This window comes from Cladophialophora immunda, assembly GCF_000835495.1.
Source record: "Cladophialophora immunda strain CBS 83496 unplaced genomic scaffold supercont1.2, whole genome shotgun sequence".
NCBI lineage: Eukaryota > Fungi > Ascomycota > Eurotiomycetes > Chaetothyriales > Herpotrichiellaceae > Cladophialophora > Cladophialophora immunda.
Genome location: NW_015622542.1, coordinates 2,555,693 through 2,581,073, shown reverse-complemented (window position 1 = coordinate 2,581,073; position 25,381 = coordinate 2,555,693). Strand labels below are relative to the sequence as shown.

The 25,381-nt window shown below is 53.3% G+C and overlaps 7 protein-coding genes across 9 annotated transcripts; 4 read left to right on the top strand and 3 right to left on the bottom strand.

Moving 5' to 3' along the window:
• Positions 1-838: 838 nt before the first annotated feature.
• PV07_03189 lies at positions 839-8,922 on the bottom strand. Of its 2 annotated transcripts, XM_016389865.1 has the most exons (5): positions 8,296-8,922; positions 7,466-8,158; positions 2,982-7,419; positions 2,794-2,924; positions 839-2,685 (listed from the first exon to the last, which is right to left on the bottom strand). In XM_016389865.1, exons 1-5 carry the CDS (start codon positions 8,509-8,511, stop codon positions 1,414-1,416), a joined length of 6,750 nt encoding a protein of 2,249 aa, XP_016251767.1. In that variant the 5' UTR covers positions 8,512-8,922; the 3' UTR covers positions 839-1,413. The 2 variants fall into 2 exon arrangements, with proteins under 2 accessions (XP_016251767.1, XP_016251766.1); XM_016389864.1 differs by having other exon boundaries at positions 839-2,924.
• A 697-nt stretch (positions 8,923-9,619) lies between these two features.
• PV07_03188 (uncharacterized protein) lies at positions 9,620-11,101 on the bottom strand. Its single transcript, XM_016389863.1, has 2 exons — positions 10,754-11,101; positions 9,620-10,678 (listed from the first exon to the last, which is right to left on the bottom strand). Exons 1-2 carry the CDS (start codon positions 10,911-10,913, stop codon positions 10,170-10,172), a joined length of 669 nt encoding a protein of 222 aa, XP_016251765.1. The 5' UTR covers positions 10,914-11,101; the 3' UTR covers positions 9,620-10,169.
• A 519-nt stretch (positions 11,102-11,620) lies between these two features.
• Positions 11,621-13,498, top strand: PV07_03187 (uncharacterized protein). Its single transcript, XM_016389862.1, has 5 exons — positions 11,621-11,940; positions 12,011-12,139; positions 12,195-12,443; positions 12,501-12,816; positions 12,913-13,498. Exons 1-5 carry the CDS (start codon positions 11,780-11,782, stop codon positions 13,114-13,116), a joined length of 1,059 nt encoding a protein of 352 aa, XP_016251764.1. The 5' UTR covers positions 11,621-11,779; the 3' UTR covers positions 13,117-13,498.
• Positions 13,499-13,682: 184 nt separating this feature from the next.
• PV07_03186 (uncharacterized protein) lies at positions 13,683-17,041 on the top strand. The gene is made up of 5 exons (XM_016389861.1): positions 13,683-14,679; positions 14,733-15,252; positions 15,303-15,794; positions 15,843-16,088; positions 16,143-17,041. The coding sequence occupies exons 1-5, from the start codon at positions 14,132-14,134 to the stop codon at positions 16,824-16,826; spliced, it is 2,490 nt and encodes an 829-aa protein (XP_016251763.1). The 5' UTR covers positions 13,683-14,131; the 3' UTR covers positions 16,827-17,041.
• Positions 17,042-17,242: 201 nt separating this feature from the next.
• On the top strand, positions 17,243-19,882 carry PV07_03185 (uncharacterized protein). Its single transcript, XM_016389860.1, has 3 exons — positions 17,243-17,411; positions 17,530-17,842; positions 17,907-19,882. Exons 1-3 carry the CDS (start codon positions 17,296-17,298, stop codon positions 18,519-18,521), a joined length of 1,044 nt encoding a protein of 347 aa, XP_016251762.1. The 5' UTR covers positions 17,243-17,295; the 3' UTR covers positions 18,522-19,882.
• PV07_03184 lies at positions 19,795-22,392 on the bottom strand (the record flags this gene model as incomplete). 2 transcript variants are annotated; one of them, XM_016389859.1, is made up of 6 exons in its annotated part: positions 22,120-22,392; positions 21,625-21,893; positions 21,416-21,577; positions 20,536-21,366; positions 20,373-20,479; positions 19,968-20,315 (listed from the first exon to the last, which is right to left on the bottom strand). In XM_016389859.1, exons 1-6 carry the CDS (start codon positions 22,137-22,139, stop codon positions 19,968-19,970), a joined length of 1,737 nt encoding a protein of 578 aa, XP_016251761.1. In that variant the 5' UTR covers positions 22,140-22,392. The 2 variants fall into 2 exon arrangements, with proteins under 2 accessions (XP_016251760.1, XP_016251761.1); XM_016389858.1 differs by having other exon boundaries at positions 19,795-20,315; positions 21,625-22,122.
• Positions 22,393-24,209: 1,817 nt separating this feature from the next.
• PV07_03183 (uncharacterized protein) lies at positions 24,210-25,283 on the top strand (the record flags this gene model as incomplete). Its single annotated transcript, XM_016389857.1, has 1 exon — positions 24,210-25,283. The coding sequence occupies exon 1, from the start codon at positions 24,279-24,281 to the stop codon at positions 25,281-25,283; it is 1,005 nt and encodes a 334-aa protein (XP_016251759.1). The 5' UTR covers positions 24,210-24,278.
• Between the last annotated feature and the right edge of the window lie 98 nt (positions 25,284-25,381).

The window sequence follows — 25,381 nt, the reverse complement described above, 5'->3', positions numbered from 1 at the left end:
GATGGACGGAATACCTCGACCTAGAACATCCGATTCATCAGTGCCATCGTCGTCCTCGCCGATGCTCTCGAGTGCCGCCAAAGCCGCACCGACGAGTCCCTCGTAATTCTCTGCTTCTTCCGCGACAATTAGCACTGTGTTGATTTGCGGGATGGATGGATATATGGATGGGTGGCGGGTAGGGGATTTCCAGCCAACGTGCCAACATACGTTTAGGCTAGTCCGGCCCGCCAAAACCGCAAAACAGCAAATCCACTTCGTACCTCGAACTCGATGATAAGAAACACAAATCTCTCCTCAACGACGACGACGACGACGAGTGCTTCTACATTCCTCACCTGCGAAATCAAAAGGTTGTTGGGCTTCTCACACACACGCACAAACTCTCTCAACTTGTCTCGAAAAGTCGACCGTCAGATATTCCTCTACCCTCGTCTCGTTATCGTCGCACGCTTCCAGCTTCTCGACAAGGCAACTGAGCACGGGCCCCCCCAATGGTCGCCTCTTCGTCGCCAGATCCCAACCGCTATCTCAGCCGTGCGTGGACGGCTCTCGACTCGGTGTATCTATGGACACTCCTGATCTTGCTCGTGCCGTTCATTTTCATCGACACGCATATACCTCGAAGCTGGGCCCAGAAGGCACGGAAAGTCCAAGAGTCTACCTGACTTCCCGCCTCATCCGCCTAGATTGTCCGTCCGCAACAAGATCTAGTCTGGTGCAATGGCATCCGGCGCGAGGCATTCAGCTTCTCCACAGTCCAATGCGAATTACTCCAGAATATCGGGCATTTCATGCTAAACCTCCATTGCGGACGTTAACGAGCACTTGTGATAAGTAGGCGTGAGAATATATTAACTGAATGGGGTATCTATATCCAAAGAAGATTAAAACGAGCCAAGCGCTCATCAACAAGTCCAAGCTTCCTAGCTTCAAGTACAATATGCCCGATACTCATACAATGGGGGTCCATGATATACCATCTTCAGCTCAGCTCAGCCTTGCGCGAAGGAAGAAGGGGAAAAGGGCGAAGATCGTCAATCAAAAAACTCAAATCTGAAATTTCTCGCTTTCGTCGCTCAAAAATTGCCAATCAGAACAAATGTGTAGATGCAAGTTGATGTACAAGCCAGCGCGATAGGAAGACATGGGTATCGAAGCGAGTGGTGATGCCGAATGCCAAAAGGATATGTTGCTGTATGCTTGTAGGATCGCTTCCTGTCTTCGACCGAAGTCGGTCGAGGAAGAAAAGTGCAGCTGCTGGACGAGCGAGCTGCGGCCAGATGATGCGGATGTCCATTCCAGCAGACATCCTCGCCCCACGACGTCGTGATTGGGGCGCAATATCTGGCCTCTCCTGCCCGTTCCCGACCCATGTATGCCGGGTTGAGCGCACAGGGTGGATCTTCAGCCTCAGAAAAGACCTCCGAGGAAGCTCTTTCTCTTGCTGTCATTCCTTCCACCCAGTGCTGGACGCCCGTCCCAAGTCTTGACGGGCGCCTCGTCATAGCCATAGCCGCGATTATCAGACTGATCGCGATCTCGGCGTCGACGTCGTTCTCTTCGTTCTCGCTCCTTGTCTCGCTCGTCACTGCCGCCACTGGCTGACTTGCCCTCCGCACGACGCGAGCTTTTCCTGCGAGCACGATACTCTTCGATTTCTGCATCCGTCATGCCTGCATATTTGTCACGATGGCGACTGCTGCGTTTAGCCCCGGCACTCTCGTCTGCTGCTCGTGGTCTCTCGCCACTCGGATCGAGAATGGTACCCTCAACCGGCGGGAGATCGGGTGGCTCGTCGGCTTGAGAGTTGACCCATGAGCTAGTCTTGTTGGCTGGGGGAGCGGTTCCTTTACCGCTGCCACTCCGAGATTCGTGATATTCTTCAACAAGGACACTGGATCTCTTGCGGCTCGATTTCTCTCTGTCTTTGTCTTTCTGCTTCCGCTTTCTTCTTTCCTCTTCCTCGGTGTAGTATGATCTGCGACGATCATCCTTTGCAACTTCACGATTGACCCCTTGCTCAGCTTCGAGCTGAGCACGAAGTCGCCTGCGCTCTTCCCGCCGGCGTTCCGCTTCTGCATTTGCCTCAGCTTCTTCTTGCGCGGCGCGTGCTTCTCTCGCCGCACGCCTAGCCCGCTTTTCCTCACGGCGCCTCTCTTCCTCCTCTTGTTCTCGTCTTTCACGCTCACGAGCTTTGCGTTGACGAGCTTCGAGGTCCGCTTTTTCGCGCTCTCTTCTTTCCTTACGTTTTAATTCACGCTCGACGCGATCGGCTTCTTCTGCGTGATCACGCGCTTCGCGTTTCGCTCGTCTTTCAGCACGCCGAGCTTCCACGTCGGCGTCTGTTTCACCAGGCGCGTCGGTGGTGAATTCATCCCCATCGATAGCTCGGGAACGCCTCTTTGACTTATCTTTGGTCCTGATGGGTAGGTCTTCCGCATCCGTCAGAGTGTGGCTCCGGTGTCGCTGTCTCTCCCCTTCAAAGGAACGAGAACTGCCAAAGAAGCTGCCAAAAAGTCCGGTCGATTTTCTGGGCGCAGTATTGCTTCTCTTTAGCGCAGGCGGATGATCCACAAAGGCCATATCGTCGGGTCCGCTTGTGACCAATGGGTCTGCATGGGTTGGGCTCTCCACCATTACAACGTCGTCGTCTTGAGAGATATTTTTGCTGTGTGACTTGATCTGCGTATACGAAACCCGTCCGTCAGCATGAATTTCTTTATTGAAATCCGGCGACCAGGACGGGCGGAGCATGTGGCCCAGACTATTTGAGGAGGGTTGTGCACCTACCTCTTTCTTTGGTTTTGAAGACCTAGACTTTGATTTTTCTGGCATAGATATGCTGTTGACGAGCGGAGCATCGTCATTGGTGTGGATCATTACCATGTCATCGTCGTCGATGGGATACGGATCCGGAACGACTGAGGAAGGTGGATTAGCTATTATCGGTCTGGGCGGGGCCAGAAGGTTAGGCTTACCTGAAGATTTTCTCTTCACCGACGGACGGCGTTCGACCTTGCTGGACTTGATTCCCATGAGCTTCGCTGCCTTGTCGGTAACTTGGGGTTCATCCTCGGGTGGTGGGGATGAGAAACCATCAATGGATTGACGCCGAGACGAAGGTCTTGAGCTGGCCGCACTGCTTGGTCTTCGACTGGTGGTCTTCGAGCGCGGCATAGCCGATGGCGGTGGCCCACCAAACATAAAGTTCGAAAACGAAGTACCGCGTGCAGCCTTCGGTCTCTCAGCTTTCTTGGGTTTAGTCTCTTTGTCTGATCCAGACGACTTGGAGAGCTTTTCAGCTTCCTTCCTGTCTTCCTGTTCCTTTTCTTTCGGACTTCGAGTAGATTTAGACCGACTCAGGCCGGTTGGCGATTTCTCCTTCTTTGGTGGCGGCGGCATGTCCTCGTCGTCCTTTGGTTTTTCTTTGGTCGACTTCTTTGGTGGGGGTGCTGCACCCCAAAATCCCCAAGACGTGGTTGCGGATCGTTCAACACGAGGGCGTTCTTTCTTTGTTGTTTTCTTATCTTCTGGGGGAGGCGTCGGCAGCTTGGTCACTGTTTCTCCCTCAGGCAGGCCGATGTCGTCTGTCGCTGACGCCTTGGGCGTGGTAGTCTTAGATTTGGTACTCTTTTTCCCGACGGTGGCCGCCTTCGCTTTGGGCTTTTCGGGCGATGTGGGCGTGTCGAGATCGAGAATGTCGTCGCCGTAGTAGTCGTCGCCAAACGCGCCGGGAAAGCTGCCAGGGATGGAGTCCTTTGACTTCTTCTCCTCTGCAACGGGAGACGCGTCTTTCTTGGATGTCTTGGTCGTCTTGCTGGTGGCGGCAGTCTTCGTCTTCGAGGCTGGTGCCTTGTCTATATGCGCCTTTTCCTCTTTTGGCGATGGCGCGTCGTCCAGTGGAGGCAAATCCTTAGTCAGCGCAGACTCGGCCTTGGACTTCTTCTTGCTCTCTTCTTTTTTGCCCTCCAGAGCCTTGATGCGATCGGCGACAGAAGAGCTTGTTTTGGTCTTTGTGGTGGTGATCATTGCCTTTGCGGCCTTTGAAGTAGAGGAGGGCTTCTCAAAGTCAAATCCGGAGTCGAGATCTCTCGAGAGGTCGGCTAGCGCGTCATCCTGATCGGGCCACCCCTGTTGGGTAATTTCCTTTTGCAAGTCCACGTCCTTCTTGCCAGCTGTCTTTTTCGAGGTTGACGCGCTACCCCAGAAGCCAAAATAGTCGTCCTCCTTCTTGTCTCCAGCCTTTTCCTCTTTGTTGGACGTGGTCTTTTTCAATTTGGAACCCTTGTCGGATTTGGATGGCTGTGTGGGCTCGCCAAACATATCAATGAGCTCGTCCGCATCCTTTGCTTTGCTGGCTTTGGCGTCGATCTTGGACGACTTGGTGGTTTTCTTCTTAGAGCTTTTTGCTGCCTCTTCAGCCTCGCGAGCCAGCCTCTCCTCTTCTTCCTTTCTGGCCTGTTCTTCCGCCTCTTGTTTAGCCTTCTCTTCCGCTTCCTTTTTCGCCTTGGCCTCCCTCTCCTTCTTGGTCAGTTTGGTAGTTGTAGTCGAGGCTCCGAAAGAACCCCACATGCTCTTTGTAAGGCTGGCTGGAGTCACTTCTGGCAATGGCTCCTCAGGCGGCGTAATGTCAAAGGACTCGTCAATTTCCTTGGTCTTCTTCGCCTTGTCCTTCCCTGTGGAGGTCTTGGAAATCGTGCTCTTTTTCGAGGATGCTTTGCTTTTCACTCTGGTCAGACCTGCCCAAGAGTCTCCAGCCAGGTCGTCATCCAACATCTCAGCCGGATCAGGTTCCGGAGTTAGACCTTGAGCTGGGGGACTCGGGGCCGGGGGAGGAAGGTCGTCCTTTGTCTTGGACTTCTTGCTGGTCTTCTTGTCCTTAGATCCCCAAGCGCTCCAGATGTCGTCCTCGGCGGGAGCCTCAGGTTTGTCAGACGAGTGAGGCTCCTCGAACTCGGCGATAACTTTCTTTTTAGAATCCTTAAGGCCTTTCTTTTTGTCTTTTGTCGAGGTGCCCCAGGTGCCCCAGGTATCATCGAGCTTTTCTTCCACTGGTTCTGGCTCTACAATGACCTCCGGCTCAGGGGGTGAAATTTCGGCGGAAGGCCCTTTCTTCTTGCTTGCTTTCTTCTTGTCCTTTGTCGAGGTCGCCCAAGAACCCCAGGCATCGTCGTTCTTTTCCTCCACGGGTTCTGGCTCTACAATCGGCTCGGGCTCAGGCTCTGGAACTTCGGTGATCACTCCTTTCTTCTTGGTGGTCTTCTTCTTATCCTTTGCCGTTCCCCAAGGAGCCCAGGCACTGTCGGTCTTCTCTTCCACCGGCTCTGGCTCGACGATAGGCTCGGGCTCGGGCTCGGGCTCTGGGATTGCGGCTGCACTTCCTTTCTTTTTGGCTTCCTTCTCCTTTTTCTTCCTCTCCTTAGCTGTGAGTCCGAAGAAACTATCTTCTTCTACCACGTTTGCCACCGGCACGGGTTCCGGCTCAGGCGGGGGTGCAGCAGGTTCCTCGTCCATATCGAGCCATCCTTTCTTCTTGGTGTCCTTGGGCTTTTTCTTCTTGTCGTTGGACGTAGTAGTGCCCCATTGACCCCAGACATCGCTGTCCTTGATCTCAGGCTCAGCTTGAGACACAGAGACAGCTGGCTCGTCGAGCACGTCGAGAAATCCGCTTTTCTTCGCTTCTTTCTCCTTCTTTTTCTTGTCCTTTGCAGAGGTGAACGCTCCCCAGGTATCATCTTCCTTGTCTTCTGGCTCTGGAGCTGGAGGGGGAGCTAGAGGCTCTTCAACCACGTCTGGAAGTCCCTTCTTCTTCCCTTTCTTCTTGTCCTTGCTCGAAAAGCTCCACACATCGGGCTCCTCCTTCGAAATCGGCTCTGGTTCCGGAGGCGGCGGCGGCGGAGGCTCATCATCCAAATCGAAGAAGCTCTTCTTTTTGTTTTTCTTATCTTTGGTGGATGTTCCCCAACCACCAAATCCCCAAGAGTCATCTCCTTTGGTGACTTCTATCTCAGGTTCCGGTTCCGGTAATGGTTCCGGAGCAGGTTCTGGCACTGGAGGCTCGTCGCCAGGGATAAGCAATCCCTTCTTCCTGGCCTCTTTTTCTTTCTTTTTTCGGTCCTTGGCGGAAAGATTTGCCCAACCGGTAGTGTCAGCATACTCTGCTTTAGCTGGTTCCTCTTGTGTTTCGACCTCAACAATAGGATCTGGGATTGAGGGCTCAGGGCTTATGACTTTGCCCTTCTTCCCCTTTTTATCTTTCTTGCCAAATGAGGACCAAAGGTCGTCTGATTCAGCAGGTGGCTCGACTACTGGGGGTGGTGGCGGCGGTAGCGGCTCCTCTTCTTCAGCGATCGTCCCTTTCTTGCTCTTTTTGTCCTTTTTGCCCTTTACTGTGACGGGCTCATCTGCGGCCAGAGCATCACTCGTTGACGTCTTACCATCAGCGGTATTGTTTAAGTCGACGGAAGCAGATAAATCTTCGATCCCTGCCTTCTTCCCTTTCTTGTCCTTCTTTTTCCCCCATGCTCCAGACATCCAGTCGTCCCCGTCATCAGCCGTAATGTTTAGCTCAGCGGCAGGGGCAGGAACGGCTAGAAGATCGTCATTGTCATTGAAGTCGCTGAATGCGCTCTTTTTCGCCTTCTTGTCCTTTTTGCCTGTCCCAAAGCCCCATTCGAAGGCATTGTCCACAGCCCCGACGTCAGCAGCAGGGTCTTTTGCATCAGCGAGAGGTTCCTCGATGACCCCCTTTTTCCCTTTCTTCTTGTCTTTCTTCGTTGTGAAAGCTGACCATTCATCCTCTGCGGCCGCAGGCTCTGGTTCTACCGGGGCGGGTGGTGGAGGGGGAGGGACAGGATCTTCATCAAAGAACCCTTTCTTTTTCTTATCTTTCTTCGAAGTTGTGGTCGCCCAAGTTCCGAGAAGATCATCATCTTTCGAACCTGGGTCAACCACAGTGGTGTCGCCCAGTCCATTGTCTTTTTTCTTCTTGTCCTTCTTATTGACGGTGGAAAATCCCCAAGCATCATCAGTGGGCTTGCTTTCGCCAACGTCTCCGTCGAGAGAAAATCCTTTGTCGCCGGAATCCAAGTCACCGAAATCGAAGCCGTAGGAGGTAGTTGTCTTCTTTTTTGACTTGTTGCCAAAAGACCAAGGGTTGGTGTCCCCAAAGCTGGCCGAGTCGTCCTTTTTGTCGTTATCCTTTTTAGAAGCCTTGTCGTCGGCTTTTCCCGTTCCAGTGTCGAGGGATCCGAAGTCCCATGTTTTACCCCAAGCACCAAAGCTTCCCGTATCCTTCTTGCTGTCTGTACCACCAAAGCTAAACTCAAGCTTCGGGGCAGTGTCATCCAGACTGATGTCTTGGAAGGCCATTCCCGAAGGAGGTTCTGGAGCAGAGGGGGGAGGGTCGTCGAGCCCCTACTGAAGTCAGTATCTTTAGGACGAGCTTGATAGATGAAAGTACCTTTTTGTTCTTTTTATTCTTTTTATCCTTTTTCGTGAAACCGGTGGTCCAGTCGTCCTCCGCGGCGGCGTTGTTCGCATCGTCGGCCCAACTCAGTGGATTCGCCGCTTCCTCCTCCTCTTTTTTCTTTTGTTCCTCCTCTTCCTGTTTTTTCCTTTCTTCCTCCTCTTGCTTCTTCTTGTTCTTCTTCTTGTTCTTCTTGCTGCCACCAAAATCCCAGTCGTCCTCATCGCCCCCTCCCCCATTGTTGTTGTCATCACCGCCGCCATTGCCACCGGCACTTCCACCTTGATCTCCACCTCCGGCAGCACCATCTTCACCCTCACCGGCAGCGTTACCATTTCCTTCGTTGTCTGAATCGAGCCATTTTGCCTGACTGGCAGCTTTCGCGGCTTTCTTCTTCTTGGCTCTAGTCTGTACGCCGTACGTGCCTCCAAAGTCTATACTTGCGTCCATTGTCGCAACTCGGGCTGTAGACTTTCTATCGCGGGCCAAGAATCGAGGTTGGTCCGGTGTGGTGAATACTTGAGCGTATGCCGCTGGCTCTTGCCAGTCTTGTAATGGTAACAAGCCTTCGCTGGTGGGCAATGAGGAGCAGTTTCCATAAGGCTGGGGACGATCTGCTATTTCCTGCAGTAAGGCTGCGACCAGCGCAGCCGCTCTTAGGTAGACATTGTAGTTTGGGGCGGAATACTACTGTCCGTGTCAGACATGATCCCAGTGTGAGAGGGGAGAAAGGAGGAGAGAAGGCGGGATCGCAAGCTTAGAAAGAGGAAGTAGGGGCAGGCAGTCGACGGATTCGCGTTAGGATGGAGTAGTGTTCTGCATACCCGTTGTACTGGCTTGTAGTCTTCAAGCATGGCGGTGTGCATGCGATGGCGCCAATCGGCAATCCGAAATGTTGGAGAAATACACCCAACCTCCCCCATCTCGTAAGAGTATAGTGACCCAGGGTCAGCCTTTGCCATCTTCCACCATCCCGGGATCCTTGGTCGAGATAACGCGTTTTCTCTGCCGGCGGGCGACGCGGCGACCAGAGCCGCCATGCTGTAGCTGTTGCTGTAGCTGGGCAAGACGATCGGACTGATTAAATTGGGAGAGCATTTGATGCGGCAGCGGCGACGCGAAGCAAGGGGATGGAAAAGCAGAGAAGAGAGTGAGGCTACGTCTACAAAGCCTCTGGTATTGAGCGACAGAAGAACAGAGAGCGGTGGTTGAGCTGGGATGTGCAGCGTCAGGAGGTCACAAGGTGTTTGACTTGCTCATTGGTGTGCAAGACCAAACCCAGTGCCAATGGGGCAACAGCGAAGACGAGCGGGCAAATGGCAGCGGGTGTGCCACAGTGCCCCCTTGCAGTCACGCTGCGCAGATCCCAGCAACTCAGCGACTCGCCTGGCTAGAAACAGTCAAGGGGGGAGCCAAAACCACACCCCAGGCCTATCTGCTAGTTATCACCCTCCCTATCGATACACAAACGGGGGGGGACGAAAAGGAGAAATGAGGTCACTTCATATACCCTCACCCGAGCCGACCAGAATTCCCACTCCCGTTGGAAATTTTCATCAATGCCCAAACGACTCCATTCAATGCATCAATTGCATCTTGGAGAATCTGGCGGTGTTGACCTGCAGGCCGAGCAACGAATGACGCGCCTGACAAGTCTCGGTGGCTATGCAGGCAAGCCATCGATGTGGCAACGAATCGCTCACCGCTACAACTACAGAGCAACCACCAGACAAATAGGAGAGGAGGAGATGGCAAGCTTGCTGGTGATGGGTTGGAATGCGCGAGACCAGCAAAATTAGCAGCATTCCAGCGAGACCGGGCGTGGGTGGTCTGTGGATGGTGTGTTGATGGGCTGTGGACCAAACGCCTGACACCACCCAGCAGTGATGGTGTGGGAGCCATCCCTGATAACTGGGATGGGTGCTGGACGCGCGCAATTGGCCCCTTGTTCAGTGAGAAAGGCAATCGACCCACCCATTCGTGCCGTTGAAATGTGCCCCCGATGTGATCCGAGCTGCCAATACCCGTAGGGGGCCGAGTTGAGGTCGTATAGTTGCCGGATAGGGGTGTCAATCTCATTGCAAGGGCAGGGTAGAAGACCCCTTTATATTACTCGTAATCCTTCTTCTGGGAGGGTCGCATTCGTGCAGTTGTAGCTTGATTGACCACTGTAGAGCCGCAACCGGTGTAGCAAAGAAGCCCGAACTCGGCAGGTCGATGAGTGATGGTACGCAGATGGTTTGAATGGGCAGACGCGATGCAGGGCAAACTGCAAAGCCAACGCAGTTCTTCGGCAGGACAGGGACGCCCCGTTCTCGCCGCTGCAGCCACTCGGCGATATTTCACAGGCGGACAGAGAGCTGCCACCATCCCACTTTAGGTGGGCGCGATCACCATTGCGTTTGGTGGGAAGCTGTTGTCGCGACACATCCAAAAACGCGCTGGAGGCCAAACAGTCTGCATAATTGGCGGGAGAGGCCGACCAACTACGAGTATTTCCTTCGTTCCCAGTCAAAACAAGCCAAGATTCTCGGTCCAATCTTTGGTCCAATCTTTCCAGCTCTGAGAGAAACATGGAAATCTGCGCAGACTGACGCAGGTGGGCGTCGAGCCGACCAGGAGGGATTTGTTCAGATCACACAGCTGTCGAAAAAGGGAGTCCTGCCCACATCGTGGTCAACTGGCTGCTCCGCCGGACTTACTCATCTTCGTCAGAGCTGTAGTCAACCAGACCAAGTCCAGCCGCTGGTTGGGGCGGCGTAGCTGTGGTAGGAGGTTCAATCTGGTCACTAATGCCAGGCTTTTTATCCGGCGCAGCGCGTTCTGCAGACTCGTTATGTTCGTCGTCAACCGCAGCGCCGGCAGCAAGAGCAGCAGTATCAGCAGTTGACAACTTTCTCAGCTTGGGATCAGCCTCGGACTCGCTCTCCTTTTCTCGACGTCTTTTCTTCTTTTTAATAGCCCATGAATCTTTGTCCGCAGCATCGCCAGCTTTCCCGGCGTCGTTACTCCCCATTCCCGCCTGTTCCGCGGCGGCGCGTTGTTTGCGGAAGGCCTCAAGTTGTTCGGCGGTCTCTTGCTTGACGGCGTTCTCCTTTGCCCGACTTGATTCGAGCACAGAGTCGAGAAACTCCACTTCGTCATCGTCAAGGGCACGGAATTGGTTTTTGAGCCGGATGGACTCCTCAAAAGCCTCCTGTTTAGCAGCTGGGTGCAACGAAGCAGAGCCGTGTCAGCAATAATCGGCTGCTGTCCCAGAGAGCCCTGGCTCCTATGTCTCACCCTTGTTCGCCTGCAGTACCTCATAAAGACTCTTGCCCGCTTCCTGCGTTCCTCCTTCCACCGTCTTGGGCTTCCTCGTAGACTCGACCTGTTGCTGCGCCTTCACCCAGGCATCGTCAGGTGCGTCGGCATCGGTCCCAGCTGATACGAATCGGGACATGGTCACGGATATATATCACGAGCGGCGTGGTGAGCTGCCGGTGCTGATCAGGATAAATTCTTCATCGGGCTAATTCGTCGAGGCCAAGGGCGCGGTTGTGGCAATGGTCACGGCCAAGTGAAATTATGCGGGCTCCCTCCGTCATGTAGAAGGTCAAATGGACAATGGCCAAAGGGTCCGGCAGCGGTTATTTACTAACTCACTTGGTTCGTTCCTTAGATCCCAAGTTGTGGAGGAAGCCCACCCCACGAGTTTCGCTCGAACACTGGCTTTGGTTCACACTCACATCTCCTTTTCTCTCCCCTCGCCTGGGCGCGGCAGCGGACATGGCCTTCGATCTGAAGATCTGACACCGTTTCTTTCGTTTGGCTCTACCGTCGCAAAAGTGCCCTTGCTCTTCTTTCCGAGCCTCAACCCTGGTAGTGGAGACTCCTCTTCCGTGCCTGGAAGAGATATGCCACGAGACTCGGACGCATGTGGGCATGAATTATCCTCTCGATATTTATCCCTTCCTTTGACCCAGTCGATCATTTCAGCCTAAATCACGGCAAACAATTTGATCTAGAATATTCCCAGTCCCCCAACTCACCTGCGCAGGGTGGCCAGGCCCCATTACCCGCCAATAACGCCTCGGGTGAATAGCTGCGACGATTGGAACGGGCGCGCTTGATTGATCCGTGCCCCTCGTGGACCTGGTTATTGCGTAGCTGTTGTTGCATTGCGAAAGTCACTGCCCCACCTCCAAATCTTTGAAGTGCCTGAGAACAGGGACCCCAATGTGAACATGCCCACCGGGATATAACTCCAACTATATATCATCCAAGTGATCCGCAAAGGAAATTTTTGGTTTTCTGCCTCCGAGTCGCATGTCATTGTTTCGCCTCTCTGCTTCTCCCTTTAAAGGATCCAGGGTTCCTTCTCTTGTCGCAAGCTTCCAATTTGCGTCAAACCACTTCTCAAAACCTACATTGTTGAACCCTCGATTACTCCGCACGATGGCGACTTCACAATCAGGAAAGGGCACAAAGTGAGAAAGCTGCCTCCCGTCACCTATGCATACCGTTGGAAAGTGGCGGCTGCTGACACCCGCCTTTCAGGACCGTGTTCACTTTGAACACTGGTGCTAAGATGCCCGGTGTTGGGCTTGGTACCTGGCAATCCAAACCCAACGAAGTCCGCGAGGCAGTCAAGAACGCTCTGCAAATCGGCTACCGTCACATCGATACGTAAGGACCCTTCTCCGCTTGATCGCGGGCAGTGTAAGATCCTGACTCGTTTCAGCGCTCTTGCATACGGCAATGAAGCAGAGGTTGGCCAGGGAATCATCGACTCGGGCGTTCCCCGCGAAGAGATCTGGATCACCACTAAGCTCGACAATCCCTGGCACAAGCGTGTCAACGAAGGCATCGAATCCTCCTTGAGAGACCTGAAGACGGACTATGTCGATCTCTACCTCATGCACTGGCCCAGCTCGTCGGTTCCTGAGGATTTGAAGAAACACTATGACGACTGGAACTTCATCGATACCTGGTAAGCAACTGGGTCGTTTTCTCACCTGAGTTGTCCGTTGCTAATTTCCTCGCACAGGCGTGAGATGCAGAAGCTCGTCGGCACCGGCAAAGTTCGAAATATCGGCGTGTCCAACTTTGTGATTTCCAACCTCGAGAAGCTTCTGAATGCGCCCTCAACGAAGATTGTACCGGCTGTGAATCAGATTGAACTTCACCCTAACATGCCTTCACCAAAGACTTTGGCATACTGCAAAGAGAAGGGAATCCACTGCACAGCGTACTCCTGCTTGGGCTCGACGGACTCACCTCTGGCCCACGACCAGACTCTCCAAAAGATTGCGGACGCACACGGCAAGACTCCTCAGCAGGTGCTGTTGATGTGGGGACTTCAGGTACGTAGGACTCGGTTAAAACATGTCCATGATGATCTCCCATCGTCATTCCAAGATAGGCTGTTTCGACGTACTGACATATTACTTTCGAAACAGAGAGGTACCAGCGTCATCCCGAAATCTGTCACCAAGTCGCGAATTGAGGCAAACTTCCAACTGGACGGTTGGGAACTGACACAAGAGGAGATGGATGCGCTTAGCAATATCAAGAGCCGCTTCAAGGTGTGCGGTGATTCTTGGTTGCCCATCAAAGTCTTCTTCAACGAGGAGGGAGATGGTGGTGACGTTCCTTCCCATTAGCTGTGTCACCGCTGGCAACCTTGGAGATAGCAACGAAGCATGGTGGCCGATGTTCTGCGGAAGACACCTTCTGCGGCGTTGGGAAAGTAACAAGCGATGATTTGAGTACGGGGTTTTGGCTGAAAGAGAGAAATGTCGCACAATATATCGTGAATCATAGAATCAGGTATAGAGAAGGAGAGACCCTCATCCTTCCTGCGGCAAGAGATTCTCTGCGCAGCCAGGCTCACATTACCCTCTGGAGATGGCTTTCTTTGCCATTCTGGTACAGGCGTGCATTTTCGGCTTGCTGCATTATTTATCAAGATTTCATCGGAGCTCGGTGCTCCGGCAACTCTCTTTATATGGTTGGTTGCGATTCGTCTAGAGTAGTACGGACGTAACTCGTCCTGTGCCTGGGTAGGTCTGTGACGCGGGGAATCAGCGCCTAAACCTGATTGACGCTTTTGGCAATAAACTCGTTAGATCACCTTAGGTAATCAGCTCACCAAACTACAAACAGTAATCTTACTGCCAGTAATACGTGCGGGCACCCCTTGCTTCGACGGCCCGTATTACTGTCGTATCTCGTTAAACCCTCAAGCCACGCCCCGTGGGCCTCGAAGAAACAGTTCTGCCTGGATGGTCTCGCCCTACCAAGCCTTCACCCCAGAGAGAGACGACATCCAACTCGCTGGCATTTCGCTTTCTGACAAATTGGGATTGGCACTTTTGACCTGATCATTACTTCCCATTCTGTATGCGGTCAGACACCCTGACTTTCTCCCTCTCAACTGTTGCCACTGTCTTGTGAATCTTGTTCCCGTCGGTTCAACGTCCTTCGATTGCCTGTTTCCCACTCCCCACGCCTGAACGACTCGTGGCGGAATATAATCCACCGTACCTCTGTTTCTCCCTCCGCACGTTTGTGGACGGGTATGCCCTCGCCCGCGGGGTCAGTACCAGTTGATCACTGAACGAGATCGCGCGTCTCCTCTTCAAAATCCAGTGCGCAAGCTTGTTTTCGCAGCTAGGGATGGCGTCTGGCAATATCGAAGACCCAGACATGGGTGGTACAAATGGAGAGAGCGAACAGTCGACAGGAGCAGCGAATGATAGCATTCCTCGACCGAAGAGGATTGCCTGCATATTGTGCCGCAAAAGAAAATTAAAATGTGATTCGAACAAACCCAGCTGCGGGACGTGTTCGCGTCTAAATCACCATTGTGAATACTCTGAAGAGCGGAAGAAGAGCGGTCCCAAGAGAGGATATGTCAAGCTTTTAGAGGCACGACTCAAGCAGGTTGAAAACTTGCTGGAGACAAGAGATGCGACAAGCGAGCTCACTACCCGTACGGCTCAACCCACAGAGGCAGTGGATTCATTTGCGCCTATGCCGGCTCTGGATGTCCCCGATGCTCTGGATACTTCCATGTCCGGAATGATGGCAGACAACAGGTTTACCGACCCAACTCTGACCGGCATGCCGGATTTCGGTATGAATTCCAACGACGATTTCTCCTGGGAGATGATAGGCCTCGGTCTTGAAGAAGCATTGCCAGCGAGGGAGGTGATAGATGAGATGTATGGCTGATCTCGACTCCGGACTCAAAAGTTTCCGCTGCTGACTGCTCCAGGAATGAGATATATTTCGAGAAAATCCATCCTTCCTTGCCCATGATTCACAAAGGCCGGTTTCTGGCTTCAATGGACCTCGCGCCTCATATGCGCCCAGCAGTGTGCCTAAGATATGCCATGTGGACCCACGCATGTGCCATTACTTCCAAGTATTCAGCTTACACCGAACACTTCTATGCGAGGGCTCGAAAGTACGCCGAGATGGACGAAATGAGAGGACACGGTGAAGGAATGATCACGATCGCCCATTCGCAATGCTGGACGTTGCTTGCCTGTTACGAGTTTCGAGTGATGTACTTCCCAAGAGCGTGGATGAGTATCGGAAGAGCTGCAAGACTGGCTCAAATGATGGGTCTACACCGACAGGATCGTGTTGGTCTTGACGTAAAACAAACATTACCACCTCCTCGAGACTGGACAGATCGCGAAGAACGGCGGCGGACATTCTGGATGGCATACTGTCAGGACCGATATGCCAGCATCGGGACTGGATGGCCAATGGTCATTGACGAGAGAGACGTATGTGTACCAACCACGTTGATATCAGGAAACTGATGAATGTTCCACAGATCCTGACAAATCTACCCGCTAGCGAGGAAGCCTTTAACAAGTGTCAACCAGAGCCCACACTGCAATTATCCGACATCTTGAACGGCGATGGAGCATCTTCCCTCTCTTCATTCGGCGGGGTCATCCTTTTGTCGACAATATTTGGGCGAAACCTTACCCATCTCCATCGACCGTCGGAACAAGATAATGATCACGACCTAAATGGCGCGTTCTGGAAACGTCATCGATCTCTGGACAATATCCTCCTCAACACATCTTTGTCGCTACCCCCGCCTCTCCGCCTCCCAGCAGGTCTCAATGATCCGAACACTGTGTTTCTCAATATGAATATCCATACAGCTACAATATGTCTGCACCAAGCAGCCATATTCAAAGCCGACAAAAACCGACTTCCGGCTCAGATCAGTGCTGAATCCAAACGTCGATGTATTGTTGCAGCGGACCAAATCACCAACATTATGAAAATGATCAGCCATATGGACATGTCGATGGTACGTTAGAGAGCTTCTCGACGGTGCTTAACTGCTAACTTTGTTCAGATGAATCCTTTCCTGGCATTCTGTCTCTATGTGGCTTCACGAGTGTTCGTGCAATATCTCAAATCGAGACGAGAAGATGCTGCGGTCAAATCCTCCCTGCATTTCCTACTTGCTGCGATGCAAGTCCTGAAAACCAAGAATCCGCTCACAGAGTCATTCTTGGTACAGCTAGATGTTGACCTCGAAGGTAGCGGCTTGGATATTCCAACCAGTTATTCACGATGGAAATTCGGGCACCGTCCACCAGTCAGTCTGCCCATGTTTCTTGGTAAGGTGGTAAAAGCGCTGACTTGAATATAGGGTGAAAGTCCTGCTAACACAGATGCTTTGAAATGTTCTCCACTCTTTGAAATCAGAGAGACTCAAGGTCGGGAAACAATCGGCGCCGTCCAAGGGACCAATACCAAGGGCATAATTCCCCCCTGGCCCGCGGATGGCAATGCCCCTGCCGCCAGTAGCAGCTATCCAAGTTTGTATGCGGCGGAGGGGTTGGGCACCAGCGCACAGATGGCCCAGACGATCCCATCTACAAGCGATGGGTTGGAGAATGGCTATGGCTTTCCAATCCAGTCTGTTGGAACAGACACTTCACCAGACACTTCGCATCACGACGGAACTGGCTCACGGTCGCACTCTAATCACCCAACGCCTTCGACCCTGTCGAATCCAAACTCGTCACATACATCTTACACTTCGCCTCCGAACCAATCCAGCAGCGGAAACACTGCGAGCAGTGGGCAGGGGCAACCGTCGCCGGGCTATGCGTTTCCAGCTGGCGCCCAGACTTCCTGGAACATGAATATATCAACCCAGACTGGTCAGGATATCTCACCACAGCAAACTGGTATGAACTTCGGCTCTACTGGGATGACACCTGGTCCAACTGGCCTGACCCCTGGACCAGACTCCCTTTGGTCGACGGAAGGAATACCTGATGGGAATGAATGGATGTTTGCTTGGGCTGGTTCGACTCCACAGCCATAATGACCTTGACTTTGTGAGTATTGGATGCCCAGCTCCATTTTGAAATCGACGATTTATGGTAGGAAAACTTGTGGTCGATGAAAATGTGATACCCAGGATTCAGTAGGCGAAATCCCAACTCCTATCTACTTGGTATAGTTAAATAGATACAACATCGTTGAAGCTCCCAGAGGCCTAACGTTGTCGGGGTGGGAGCTGCGGAAGGTTAGTACGTCCCTTTTCTCGTTGATCTCTAGTACCGGCCGTATATTTCGCGTGCTAGCTCTTGAAGTCGTGGCAGTTGGTAGGCTATAAAACAACAGCGAGGTCTGAAGTCTCCTCGTGACATCCATTTCGGGAAAGGAAGCAACCCCACAAAATGCCCGATAAACTGCGCCGCAAGACTCTGGTCGTCTCCGAGTTATGTTTCCGCCCAATGTTTGACTGTGCGACCAACACCTCTTTATAGATATACTGAGATTTGGGCGGTATGGCGCCCGTGAGCCAGCGCAAGCACCTCGGCCGCGACAAGTTCGGGGCTCAGTTCAGCTTGCTCAAGACCCAACAATACACCGACCCTGCCACTCGAACAGCCATCCCGATCATGTATGTACCCGCCGTCTGCATGAACAGTGCATTCGACCCAGTCCTGCCATCATGAACCGAAAAAAAAACCTTTCCCTCCGCAACATATCGGCTGATGAACCATTCCCTTTTGTCCAAGCCACCGCACTATTTCATGGAACGCCTCGGGCGGGTTGATCGCAACCGGGGCCAACGACAAGACCGTTCGAATATGGAACCCCGAGCGCACCAGTCCGCGAAGCCAGATCGAGCTGAGAGGCCACGGGCATGCCGTCGAAAAGGTCCTGTTCAACCCTGTCAGAGAATTCGAGCTGGCCAGCTGTTCCTCGGACGGCACGGTGCGGTTCTGGGACACACGGACGAAAGTCTGTGTGAATAAACTCGAGGTCGGCGGCGAGCCCTTTACGTTGACCTGGAGTGCTGATGGAAGCGTGCTCCTGGCAGGGACGAAGGTGCGGGAAACTCTCAGGCACTGTTTATGGAAAAGCCGAAAACTGAAGCCATCCTACTTCACAGGGCGACGTCCTCATTCCCATCTCAACCGCGATGCCCTCCTCTCCACAAGTCCTATCGCGCCACAAGCAGAACCAACAGACCAACCAAACAACCTTCTCGAATGCATATCCGCCCTCTGATCTGCTGATCACCCAAGGTGACGGCTCTGTCAAGATACTCGATTACCCCTCCTTCACGGTCCTGCACACCATTTCCGCACACACTTCCTCCTGCACCGCCATCTCCTACTGCCCCAATGGGAAATACGTCGCCGTCGGCGGCTCAGATGCCATGATCTCTCTGTGGGACACCACGGACTGGGTGTGCCGACGGACCGTGTCCAACGCCAGTTCCGGCGCCATCAAGGGCCTGAGTTGGTCATGGGACGGCCGATACCTGGTCGGCGCGAGTGAAGAGATGGGATCTGGTGGCGGTGAGGGCCTGAGCTCAGGCTTTGACATCTATCATGCCGAGACGGGCGACGTCGTGCACACGATTGCCACTGGCACAAGCGGAATCCCGGCGGTCGAGTGGCATCCTAACCGCTACTGGTTGGCATACACCCAGATCGAGGAGACCAGGCAAGGGAAGTCGAGTTTGAAAATAGTCGGAGCAGCTGGAGGGCCGTCGATTTGACAGAGCGCCTCGACAGACGGGATTGGGACCGTTCTTGCTCAAGCGGAGATTACGACACGGAGCCTCATGCAGGCAAGCTTTACATCTTGTCAGCTCAGAAAAGCGTACCGGACCAAGATCCAGAGGACCGTTGCGTGGTGACACTCGTCCCCTGATCGCGCAGCACGAAAACCTCCTTTCTCGACGTCCAGACATTCCTATCCGTTCGACACAGCCACACAGAAGAATCAGCACCACTTTAAGATGAATTGTGAGACAGATGGCACAAGTGCGCTTCTCAGGCATATGGACCTCAGCTAAGCCGCCGAGGCCCTCACAGTCTCTTCTTCTGTACAGCCTACAGTGCAGACCATTGTCATGATTACAATGTCCCGGGAAGCTGTATGAAAGACATCCTGTCGGGTGTCCGCCTTGACCGAGTTGTCTGGGTTTAGGGGCTGTGACTTCCTTGTCAATGGCTCTCCGACATCGCTCTCGTTCTAGCGATTTCTGCTTTTCCTGTTCCTCACAGATCTGATCGGGTTGGATAACCCCACCACCAGGAGCTTTCTTTTCCGGCTCAAGTTCTGTCCGATACGGAACGAAATCGCGCCGCAGAAGAGAAACTATACCGGGGCCTGCTCCATGGCAGGCCACTCTCTGGTGGCATCTTTCGTGCCTCCTCTGGCAATCTGTGCTGCATTATTACGAGGGTTACTTACTACCTAGGTAGCTGAATGACCAAAAAAATGTTTTGAAAACCTCGAATCCACCTCCGACACTCCTTCGCTTCCTAGGTAGGGGCCAGGTAGCAGCGGGAGATCCTCCGCTCATGATTTCCTTCCCAATCACGCCTTTGCCGAGACGCAGACGCGGCCTTTGAATGAGGTGAGCCATAGCCACACGACAAACGCCCTCAATCCGGACCTTGACCTTGACAACAATCAAAGGCCCCGACCAGTCCAGAAGCGCTGGATTGTGCCCGTGATCATCAGAAGATGCCCTCTCCTTTACCACAATTTGACTCACCGACCGTGGAAAGGAGGCAACGTTGCAATGCCCCCCTGAGGCAAATCTCGAGGCAACACTGACCAACTTGAAATGGCATCTCGATAGCTTGCCATATTAAGAGATCCAGGAATCACCGTGAATGTTGTGACGAAGCCAAAACTCAGGAGAAGGACCAGAGAGGGCCTTGCAATCAACGAGCTAATAATACAGAACAATTTAGATACTAGTCATAGCTGAGAATAGAAGAGGGGTCGACATGGTCCCAAACCTTCATGCGTCGCACGGTCAGCTCCAGCAGGTATGATCATGCCGCTTCGGTAGGATCAAAGTCTCTTTTCCAAGATCGGTGTGGTTGCTTTAATGACAGAGACCTGGCGTATCCAGTCTACATATCCTGAAATGCGCCGTCCTTTCATCGGTCTGTGCAATATCCCGTCCTTGACATTACCCGTTACCTCAAGTCCATGCCGCCATATTGGTCCCATAGTAATTGGGTGTCTGTGGCCCTTCACTTCCGATCAGATATCCCAAGGCGCACTTTTCAAACCCCACTTTTGGTTGACCCGCATAGAATGCATCATAATCGGCATCCAACGCATCAACAAGGTTATTGACGTTGCCGTCAGGATGAAGAACCTTCCATGGCTGTGTACATTGGTCGGCCTTGCAGGATTTTAGGACCATGAGCATAGCATCGAGACGAGGTTGGACTTGAATAAGGGGTCGATTTAAGGGCCACGCCAGAGGAGTAGCGTTGACTGAAGCAGTTGGGCCCAGCAGGTTATTCATTTGCGACGGATCGCGCTGCATCACTGTCAGTTGGTATCTACTCCACATGGACGAATTGATAGGAAGATGTACCGTCATGTCGTACAACTCGTGTTCATTTGTGCACCAGACTGTGTATTGCAGGTTGTACTTGTCGGTGACAATGCGCATGGATTTGTAGGTGTTATTGAGAAATTGAGCTGAATGTCCACGTCAGCGGTGCTCTCTCGACAATATTGTGTAGAACCACACTTACTGAAACTTCCATTCACACCCTGCAATCCGAAGGCTCCCTCAAACCCACCTGTTCCCCAATACTCAACCATGGTATGATCATGGGTTGGAGCATCACGACGCTGCTGCTGCGCATTGTCAGTGACAGGCATGGGAGACCCGTCGAAATCACTCCGGAGCGGAATCCCGGCCAACTGAAACAAAGTGGGAGCAATATCCGTATGAGTTGTCACAAAATCAACAGTCTTCCCTCTCGGCACACCTGGTCCACGGATGTAAAAAGGAATATTGACATCCTCCTCGTATGCGCAATACTTCCCTGGCTGCATGCGGTGATTGCCCATGTGATAGCCATTGTCAGTGGTGTAGATAATGTAGGTATTATCGAGGAGACCGTACTGTCTCAGGCGGTTGATGATGGTCGGTATCATCTCATCGACAGCTTGCAACGCCTGCAAGCGCAAGCGATAGAAGTTGTCAAAATAGTCAATCTCTGTGGTGTTGAGTTGGGGCAAGTGCGTGATCCAGCTTGCTCCGCTGGGTACATTGGGGTTGAAGTTGGGACTTCGGGGGATCTTGGCACCGGGGAATAAGTTCTGATGGCGAGTTGCTGGGATAGGTGGAAGAAAGCCCGGGATGGGTGTGGTCGGATTGAAGATGGTCTGGCAATGCGGTGCAATTGGGGCGACACCGAGGAAGAAAGGCACTCCGGCAGCGTGAGCTTGGTCAAGCATATTCAGAGCATTCTGCGCGACTTGGTCTGTGTTATATTGATCGGGAGTGCTCACAGGAGGGTCTCTGTTGCTCTGGAATGTGGCGTTGTAGTAGTTGTAAGTTCCTGGGTCGATCAAGACTATAAGAAGTCAACAACAGCTCCCAGGGCAGACAATATTTAACCCCACAAGCAGTGCCGTTCCAACCTGCAGGGAACGGGTTATTCCAGTTGGCGGTGGAGTGGGCATTCATGAGTTTGCCCGTATAGTAAGTGTTGTATCCTGCCTGCTGCAGCCATACCGGCAGGTAGTTGTTGTTGAGGCCTTGTTGAACGAACTTGGGATAGCCGCCTGAAACAATCAGTACCATAACATAACCAGTGCAAAAGCCCACAAACCGTATGGAGGGACAATATCCGTGACATTGGTATTGTGAGCAAGCTTGCCAGTCAACAATGAGACTCTCGAAGGGCAGCATTGGGAGACCGTGCAGAAGTGGTTTTGGTAGGTAGTCCCCTCTTTTGCAATCAGATCCAGAACATTTGGCATGTATTGCATGGAATTGAGCTGAAGATCTTGGTCGTCGGTCATGATGAAGACAAAGTTAGGCTTCTGCGTTGGGCCTGGCTTGGTGCCGTTGCTCTGGGTGTCGTTGACCCCGGCATAGCTGCTGGACACAAAGGTTAGGGCGAGCACGAAGAGGAAGAGGCGGCGGCACATCGGTGCTATGAGGTTGCGCAGCTGTAAGGATGCTTGCAATATGGATAGAAAAGACGACTCGAGCCAAAAACTGAATATCCCATATGAATGCTGAGGCGGAGAGGGTCAAAAAAGTGAGGCTGTTGCACAACCAAATCTGTCAGCAGCTGGAGAAGAGGATCGGCTGTCATTACCTGGAGGCAGGTGCCAGCATATGTTATCGCATGAGGCAGTGACGCAGTGGTCACCATGGCCAATGCACTGGCCATGAGCTGTTCCATGGCTCCAGCCAGCCACCATCTTAGCATGCATGATCTGTCGGTCAGTGAAGGTGCGTCCGATTCAGCAAGCCACGAAAGTAACTTGGACACCGAAGAGCCCGCCACATCTCTCCTGATTGTGAAGTGGACTTTAATTTCCCCTGTCGGGAGGCATCATGATATCCTTGGGGAGTTGCTCGTCGAGTCCTAGTTGGAGTGACGGATGTGAAAAGATTAAGAAGCGTGACAGACAGTGAGCCGCCGTGACGTCGAACACTTTTGGTAGGGACTAGTGTGCAGTTGTGGTCCCTGGCGGGCGGGGGCTCACTAGGCCTCGTCACTAACCGAGCCCGGGCCCGAAACAAGCTCTTGGGTGATTTGCGAGCTCCCGGGTGTAACTAAATTGCGGGGGAGGCTCCCCCGGAGGATCGCCTCAGTGGCCCGCTAACTGGCTGGCGGGCCTCGCCGCGGCCCTACCGAGCTACCTGCACCACTAAACTTATTCGAATCAGAATTCCACCATTGTGCCATCAGCTCCTCTCCTCTTCCTCATCAATCCCAATATTTTGGTTCGGCCTGGAACAAGCAATCACCAAGCTGTCATCACGACTGAGGCGTGCTCCGTACTACCCGATATATGCCAGGTATTGCCGGCTGCGTCCAGAAGCGGAAATCAGAGAGACTACACTCTACAAAAGGGGCATGTCTTCCACGTTCGACACTTCCTGCAGGCGACGTAAACTGGATTCAGCCGTCACCACCGGGGTTTATTACGCGCTACTATCTGTGGTAGGGATATGGCTGCACTTCGTTAACTCACAATAGTGCGGGAACTGACATTTTCTGCAGCGTGATAAAGAATGAGAGCGCAGTCTCAGGCCGTCCCAAACATGTCACCAAATACAGTACGTTTATCTTCGCCCGCGTTCCTGAGCATATCATCTTGTGCTTCCATCATGCCCTCCCTGACCCTGTGCGGATCCTGCGTCATCCTGGAACCAATATAAGCACACAACCGGTTCTCTGCTACGTTTGTCCATCCACGAGCCATATGGCGATCTGCAACCAAACAACGTGGCGTTGCTGTACAACAGGATGTGGACCAGCCACCCTCCACTTCTTAGGCTGGGCCAGGGCATGTCTTGAAGCCAACAGGGCGGCATGGACACCGAAACTCAGATGTCTCCGTGAAGACCCCTTACCAGTCCCCTCAAGCTCTACGCCCCAAGTTACCTGCTTCGACATGCGACCATGACGACGCTCAGACAACATCATCATCGACCACAGATTCGAATCTTCAGCAGCCCTTGGACGACTCCACCACACACTCTCAGACTGGAACGAGCGTACGTCTTCGGGGTGGTTGGGACGAGCAAGACTGCTGCGCCTGCTCGATATGCTACTGTCTAATCTTTTGTGGATGCTGCGACTAATCTCAATGACCAGGGGCCCGCACGCCAAAGTTGCCTCTCACCAATATCCGCATATGCTTCTTGCTGTGAACTGCAGCAGAAAAAATGCCAGAGGACAAGTGGTCGACCATGCAGATGGCTGAGCATCTAGACGCCGGGACAGTGCTCTCACATACGAGTATTGGTTTCGGGGAAGAATATACCTGCATACTGAGCAGCATGACTCTTTGCTTCATTGTTTCCCCCCTACCCTTCGGATACAGGCCATCACTGGTACTTCAGGGAGGGCAGCAAGAGTAAACACGCCTTGAGATGGTCTCAGGTAGTGAGTGCGATGATAACACGAAATGCTTGCTGCCGCTGTCATTCCTCTTACCCTTCTTACCATCGTCTCCACCATCGAAGAGTGAGGCGTGAAGATGATCAAGACCGAGAATGCCAATGCTACTTTGATTGCCCCATCGGGAATTACCTCAACAGGCAGGCAAGACCTGGCCCGATGATTGGTTTCGATGGTGAGAACCGAGGCGGAGATCCGCACGATAACTCCCCCGTATAAAGACCAGGCTGGTTGCCCCTCTCCCTTTGTTGATAGAAAGAGATCAGAACTCTTTGCCCTCAAAACAAACCGTCCCGAAATCCCAGTAACAGCGAAGGCGAGCAGCATATCCACCATCCAAAATGACGTCGATGCACAAAGTCTTCGCTGCCTACGAGGCCCGCAAGGCCGTGCTAGAGAAGTCGACCAACCCGCTCGCCCAGGGCGTGGCGTGGGTCGAAGGCCAGCTGTACCCGATCCACGAGGCGCGCATCCCATTGCTGGACCAGGGCTTCCTGCACAGCGACCTGACGTACGACGTGCCGTCCGTGTGGGACGGGCGCTTCTTCCGCCTCGACGACCACCTGTCGCGGCTGGAGAAGAGCTGCGCGAAGATGCGGTTGACGCTGCCGGTCCCGCGCGACGAGATCAAACGCATCCTGTGCGACATGGTCGCCAAGTCCGGCATGCGCGACGCCTTTGTCGAGCTGATCGTCACGCGCGGCCTGAAGGGCGTGCGCGGCGCGCAGAGGCCCCAAGACCTGACGAACAGCCTGTACCTCTTCATCCTGCCGTACATCTGGGTCATGGAGCCCGAGATGCAGCTCGAGGGGTCGGGCAAGGCCATCATCGCGCGGACAGTTCGCCGGACGCCGCCCGGCTGCATGGACCCAACGGTCAAGAATCTGCAGTGGGGGGATCTGACGAGGGGTATGCTCGAGGCCAGCGACCGCGGCGCCAACTACCCCTTCCTGACCGACGGCGACGGCAACATCACCGAGGGCTCGGGCTTCAACATTGTCCTGATCAAGGACGGCGTGCTGCACACCCCCGCGCGGGGCGTCCTCGAGGGCGTGACGCGTAAGAGCGTCTTCGACGTCGCCCAGAAGCTTGGCCTCGACGTCCGCCTCGACTTCGTCCCCGTCGAGCTGGCCTACCACTGCGACGAGATGTTCATGTGCACCACCGCCGGCGGCATCATGCCCATCACCTCCCTCGACGGCGTGCCCGTCCGCGACGGCAAGGTCGGCCCCCTCACCGCCAAGATCTGGGATCTGTACTGGGACATGCACTACGACCCGACCTACAGCTTTGCCATCGACTATGACGGGGCGAAGACCAATGGGGTGAATGGCGCGGCTCATTAATTGACCTTTTTTTTTTGAGCGTGAGACGATCCAACGTATAGGATAAATGCCAAACAAAATAATGGTTACTGTTACTATTTCCACTTCGAGATATGTAG